At 44.5% G+C, this 6,683-nt stretch overlaps 1 protein-coding gene across 1 annotated transcript in view; it reads left to right on the top strand.

Moving 5' to 3' along the window:
- LOC104490576 (alpha-2-macroglobulin-like protein 1) overlaps window positions 1-6,683 on the top strand; it is a gene marked incomplete at its 3' end in the record, with an annotated part of 39,708 nt that overhangs the window by 20,587 nt on the left and 12,438 nt on the right. The window contains exons 28-31 of the mRNA XM_010132876.1: window positions 1,207-1,281; window positions 2,026-2,179; window positions 4,453-4,634; window positions 5,016-5,231. Of these exons, the coding sequence (XP_010131178.1) occupies window positions 1,207-1,281; window positions 2,026-2,179; window positions 4,453-4,634; window positions 5,016-5,231 (627 nt within the window). The remainder of the gene's footprint in view (window positions 1-1,206; window positions 1,282-2,025; window positions 2,180-4,452; window positions 4,635-5,015; window positions 5,232-6,683) is intronic.

The following is a 6,683-nucleotide window of genomic DNA, read 5'->3' as shown; positions in this document are numbered from 1 at the left end:
CTGCTACATGAGGATTTAATCTTTGTCAGGCTTTCTTCGTTTTTATTCTAGCCAAAAGGCACCATGGCTAATTGTGCTAAGGGCCTTCAAGGGCACAGGGAGAAATAATTTTATATTTTAGTGCTTGTCTAGAATACCCTAGCCGGATTCTCCCCCTGTCCAGATAGGCCTGACTATGTACTCATATGGGATTACCTTAAGACACAGTTGTCCTCTACAGTCCAAAAAGTATGACTTCTCCTACAGCCTGGCATCCCCCAAATAGTCACTGGATATAGCTGGAAATGCACCAGCTCTTGGTGGACATTCCCTAGCGCTCAGGTACCAAACTGTATGCATGCAGGATGGCAATACTTGGGTTCATTGTCTTTGTAGAGGTAAGAATAATCCAGACTGGTCAGGTTGCAAAGTCACCTGTATTAAATACAAGGCAGGTTTATGAATGAAAATAGGCTGCTGTTTTAGCAAAGCAAAGGGTTACACTTTTTTTCTTAAAATTCGGGTGCAGTACAAAATAAAACCAGAGTGCACATGTAGACCGTTTATCCTTGTCTGCCTTTCATTAATTTCTCATCTTGGGATTTCTGTTCAAACAGAACTTTCTGGGATATGTTTTGCCCCCCGTCCTTACACCTCATAGTTTCTGTTATTTAGTGTGAACAATGCTTCTCAGCATCTTAGCCCGAATTTTCCCCCTCATTTTAGATGTAGTCTTGTCTCACGCCCAAGGATGCAAGCAGAACTTCCCCAAGAATTAACGTCCTCTGATAGGAAAAGAGGCTCCTTCTTTGAAGCCTGATTACCCATTTTAACCTGTAGCTTCTCAGTCAGCAGGATTGTATGTAACCTTGCATTGCATCTTGTATGCAAATCCTGCATCATAAAAGCTTTTCTCAAGTGTCCAGTTGTAACATATTTAATAAAATAAATAGCTTAACAGTGTGCTTCATGCCTTTCTGTGAGAAGGCCTGCCTACACAGTATGCACAGTATGGCTCTGAGGGTCCCCTCAACCCCAGACTTTGCTGATATTCAGTAAGTGAGCCTCGAGTGCTTGCCCTCAGTCCCCACGTGTCCAAGAACGCCCAGAGGCATGCTACTGTGCTCTCTCAGGTCTACCACCCCTAGGCAGTTTCGGTGGCTCTACAATGACAGGCAAGCAGTGATTGATTTGTTCCTTTCTGATGTTTATCTATGTGGCTTGCAGGGTGGTGTGGACGACACAATCTCATTAACAGCCTATATCACCGCTGCACTGGTGGAGCTTCATCTGGAGAAGAACGTAAGTAACATCTGAGCTCTTGCAGGGCATGGGAGCATGTTCCACTCTTAATTCTTCCCCTAGTCTGTGGGTTCAGGGAGTACCCAGCTTGAGCTGATGAAAGGTTCTGTCGTGTTCCACCTTTGTACACAATAAGCTCAATAGGAAATTTTTAACTTCGTAAGGAGTTCTTAATATAAATGGCATGATTTGCAGCAAAGCAGATCTTCTGCCACTCCAAACAGGGAAACAGTTGTCTTTGAAAATGGCTCAGGACTTGCAGGGAGAGGCAATAGTTTTCATTAAACTAACCAGTATAGCTAAAAGAGAAAAACAAAGACTACTTTTCAGGTATGCAGCCCCCTCTCCTTCAGGCAGTGAAATAAAGGCAGTGACCATCAAGCCAAGTGTAGACTGTTCTAGTCACAATGAGCTGATATTCCAGCCGTACAGGTACAGTTCTGAAAACAACGTCATAACCCCTTGGGAGCTGAGACCCACAGCACGCAGGTCTGACAGTGTTTACCAGTGCATTCTCCGCTGTATTAAAAATCCCCTGTCTCAGTGATATGCCCAGTCACAACTTTGTTTTCAACCCATAGTGAGCAATGCTTTGTCCACTCTATTTCATGTTCCACAGCCCTGAGAGAGATGCTAGCACTGAAACGCATCAGGGATGTAGCTGGGATGTTTGAGGGTTGGGGACAGATTTTCACCACAAAAAGTGGTCAGCGGAAATTGACTGGGTTTGGATTTCTTTCTCAGGTCACTATGCTGGATAATGCTTTACATTGCCTCAAGAATGTAACACTAGATAAAACAAGCCTTTATGTCAAGGCCTTGATGGCTTATGTCTTCACACTGAACAAGGACATGGAGATGAGAGAGAAGCTCCTGGATATGCTAGAGGAGGAAATTGGTAGGTTGCGGCTATTTAGAAGACTTCGGGTTCTAGCGATAATGACTGTGTTTAAGACCTGATACCTGTAGGATTTAATTGCAGTGGTTTCGGAAATCTAGCTATTTTCAGATAGGCTTTTGTGTCAGAAAATAGTAATTTATTGAAGCTGTGAATGTTTCTGGTTTTCTTAGATCTAGGAAATGATTTCTAATCCAAAGCAGCAGAGTAGACCCATGCTTAATTTCTGTCATAAAAGTACTCAGTTGAGTTGTGGTGCTCCCGTCATTCTTCAACAATTCAGACATACTAAGAGAGATCCTGCAGAAGAAACTTGCCTCACCGTGTCTATTCAGCTGCTGGTCAGGGTATTTACTTGCAGAATTCAAACCTCTTGACTGCTTCCCGCTGCTGTCCAGGGCCCTTGGGTAGATTAATCTTTTTTGTTGTGCTGCTGATCTTCCTTTTGTCTCCTTAACTTGGAAAAAAACAGACTTCTATCCTAGATGAGGATGCTAAGTGGGAGTTTCAAAGGACCTAAGCCTATGGTTAAACAGTTGGTAACAATATTACCTGATTTGGCTTAAGTTAAGTTAAGTTATTCCCCACATCTGTTCATCTGGCAGTATGGTGAACCACATTGGTGACTGAAAAATAACACAGAAGAAAAAAAGAGAGAGAGGATTTCTAAGCCTGACCAGCCATCAGTGCAGTTCACTGCAGAGCCACTCAGGCTGCCCAGCGGGCTTCACAGGATGGCTAGTGGGTGAACAGGAAGGAGTAGAATTGCACAGGCTGACTGCAATATTATTTCAAAGCTGCTTCTGAGATAGTCCATATAGAACAAATTACTGGAGCCCATCCTCACTGTTGACCCGTCAGTCTGATGCTTCCAGCTTACCAACCACCTTGGAAAATGCCCCCTTATGGCCCTAGGACATGGAGCACCACAAACTGCCTACTGGTCAAGTGACAGTTTTCTTTGGCTCTTGCTTCCACTAGTAATAGTCAGCAATGACTTGGCAAGAGCAATGGAGTTCCAAGTGCGTGAAAGGTGTTGTCCTGGATGTCTAAATGTGTCTGTGCGCTGTCTACTGAGTCTGAAGATGTGACTGCAGCCATTGGCTGCAGCTAGTTTGCCTGCTGGAGAATCTCTGCCCAAGAGGATTATCTTCTGATGGTTAGAGACACCTTCCATGGTCTGGTGGAGGGGATTCTGTCAGCCTCACTCACAGGATTACAGCCAGATCTCAAACAGGAGTTTGGTGCTATTTAAAGAATTAAGGTTCATCTGCAGGTCATCTGTAACTGTATCTCCAAGACACCTTCTACTACTTCATGAAAAAATTGTTCTGCTTATGCCACCATACAAATCACAAATCCCTTATGCAAAAACTTTCCATTGTGATGAGCATAATGAAATAATACCAGTCCATAGAGTCCCTGAGCTAAATGCTGAAGTCTTTAAACTAGTTTTAAGCTAACGTGATTTTGTCATTCTTATTTCAAAAGTGGATGTTTGTTCTGAAAACTGACTTAGAATTTAAAAGCATTTCAGATTTTCACATTTGTATCATTGCAGAAGATGTCTACACTGGCGCAATTAAGCTGAATTCTTAGCTGTATTTTGGTTAACCCCCTACTATCACTACAGCAAAACATTCAACCAGCCTCAGATGCATTCAGGTCCATAGACAGGAGCTCAGCTCTAGCTTAAATTGTCCTAGCCTATGCACTGCGTAGTGAGGATGCCAAGAAAATAACTTGGGGAGTCTTGCCTCTCTGGTAGCCCGTCATCAGTTTTCTCCTTAAGAGTGACCAGTTCTTGTACACTAGATATAACTGACTGGAAATGAGCCCTAGAGCTTTTCAGAACAGAAAGCACTGTTAGACTATCCTAGGTAAGTGCAGAAACAGCAAAACCGCTGTAGTAGCTTGGGGACATAGCTTTGAATACACACAGAATTTAATAAGATTAGGACTGTACTTTAAACAAAAAGCCTCTATTCAATCATTTTCTAGGGGAACTGTTTCCTAGAGGAACTGAGAACCTGGGGCCTGGACGTCTCTGTGCTTTCAAAGGAAGAAATGGAGCCTGTCATAGATGGCTGGCCTTCAGGGTACAAAAACAACAGGAGAGATTGGCTTCTGCATTCCGAGGTGCCCCAGAAAGGCACGTGCCTTTCTGATGGTGTACATGAAACTGCCAGTCCTCAAAGGGTACCAGGGCAGGAGAAGCTGATGTTGATAGGGATCTACTGTTCCTCTCTTCCACATGTTTCTCCCCCCATTAGCAGAGCTCCTGAAATCACATTCCAGTGATGAGAAATCTTCGTCCATGATTGAGACAGTAGCCTACATCCTCCTGGCTCATGTCTCCAAACCAGACTCAGCATTCAATGAAGCCCCAGTGAGCAAGCTTGTGCACTGGCTCAGTAGACAAAGAAATGCCTTTGGCGGATTTGCCTCTACACAGGTAACAAGACAGGGGAAGTCATGGGGAAAGGAGAGAAACATTGCTCGTGTGCATGTCACTCTAGATTCATCCTTTACAGACAGGCATACACGAGCTCTGTTTGGGAAGGGGAATGCCACGGGGAAACTCTTTTTGGGATAACCCAGGGCCTGTGGCTGCTCACTCCAGGGATCAGAAGCCACCTTTTCCAGGTTAACAGAAGTTATCCTGCTGCCTGTGGCATAGACCTTACCTACGCACTTAGTGGCATAGACACTGCTTGTGTCACAGAGTGTGAATCGGGGCCGTGAGGAGTGTGGTTCTCCTTGTAGTGCCTGATCTAGTGTGCTGGATCTTGTACTGCATGGCTCTACAGCAAAGTGACTCTGCCTCTGCCTTCAGGACACAGTGGTTAGCCTGCAGGCCCTCGCTCAGTATGCAGCCCTGATTCCTCAGGAGATGAGAGATGTAAAGGTCACAGTGAAATGCAAGGAGACTTCTCCATTGGAGTTCCATGTGCACAGGAACAACAAGTTGATCTTGCATCAGGCACCTCTCCTTGCAGTCCCAGGGATGTACACCGTACAGGCGACTGGCAGTGGCTGCGTTTATGTACAGGTGAGTATATGTAAGGAACAGAGCTGTCAGGTTTTGCCGCTGACTATTTAAGTGAGATTTGGCACTACAGCCTCAAATTCTGAGTAGGATTTGGCTTTCTAGGAAGAATCATGTCAAACTTGAAGGAGCTCAGGTATACTCTGTTGTCATGGTTTTATTGCAACCATCTATGGGATCTTCTCAGAAATGTCTCAGCTTTACTGTCCTATGCATTGTTAAGAGATCAGTAGATCTGAAATCAGGAGAGATGACATACAGAACAGTACCTGCTTCTATATTTAACATGTTGCCGATGTCACTGCTTCCAGAGCTGAGCACTGTGTATCTTCTGACATGATATTCTTTGGGTTGTTAACACATGCAAAAGTGAGGAGTGATGCAGGACCAAGGTCTTCTTAGCACACCAACACACCTGGTCCATCAGGAGAACACAACTTACTTTTCTGGCAGCTTTGGTAGTGGCTTTCATATGAGTCATTCATGCAGCAAAGAACTCAAGTCACTTCTTGTGAAAACCTCCCTCACTGGGTCACTTTTGTCCAGTCATCTCTTATGATGCTGACAGAGACTCTGCAAACAGTGTACAAACAAGAGGACGCGGCATTATTTATTGTTAATGCATGTAAGAGGTAACTAGGACTCATACTACTTGGCTACCCTTGAATAAAGTCAATAAGCATAAGACATCTGATGAGTTCCTGCTGGCCAGGCAGTCAGTCACCAGGCAGGTGGAGGAAGATTGGCCTGTGCTGCTTTTTGGAGAAGTGTGATCATCCCTCTTGCTGAGTTGTCTTCTTCTGATTCTTTGCTTGCTCTTTCTTTCTTAAGAGCTTTATACTTGTTTTGTCAGTATTTTTCTTTTTGAGACCTAGAACTACTAGATACAAGAGCTGCTTTGAAAGTCATGCCTCCTATTTTATTCTGTTGGCCCACGAGGTCAGAGGCACATGAGTTCATAATCAAAGGGTCTGTCATTACAACATCATACAAAGCTGTCTAACATACAGCTCTATTTAGCAAGTACTAGGGCTGCTCTGAAGGTAACGCCTCCTATTTTATTATGTTGGCTCCTGTCTTCAGAGGATCAGAGGCATCCTGTCACCATGTTAGTGGTCTGGCAGTAAAGGTTGAATCTTCCCACCAATATTCCATTAAATTTTGTTGCTGTGCGATGGACGGCAGCAGAGGGGCAGTCTGACAACAAAGGCCTCTGACACGGCAGTGTGTATGAAACAAAGGTGTGTAACTGCATTCCTCCACGTAGAAAAAATTGCACCCATGGACATTCATCAACACTGCTGAACATTTACAGAGACCAGTCAGTGGGAGTCGGCACAGTGAGGTGGTGGGTGACTGTTTCAGCAGCTGCGACAGTGATGATGGGTCACCTCTGCCGGTGCAGGTTTTTATGAGCGTGGCAGGCAGGCTCTTGTTCATCGCTGGTGAAAATGC

Source organism: Buceros rhinoceros, unplaced genomic scaffold, assembly GCF_000710305.1.
Source record: "Buceros rhinoceros silvestris isolate BGI_N320 unplaced genomic scaffold, ASM71030v1 scaffold11433, whole genome shotgun sequence".
Taxonomy (NCBI): domain Eukaryota; kingdom Metazoa; phylum Chordata; class Aves; order Bucerotiformes; family Bucerotidae; genus Buceros; species Buceros rhinoceros.
This window is presented reverse-complemented; position numbering and strand designations above follow the sequence as displayed.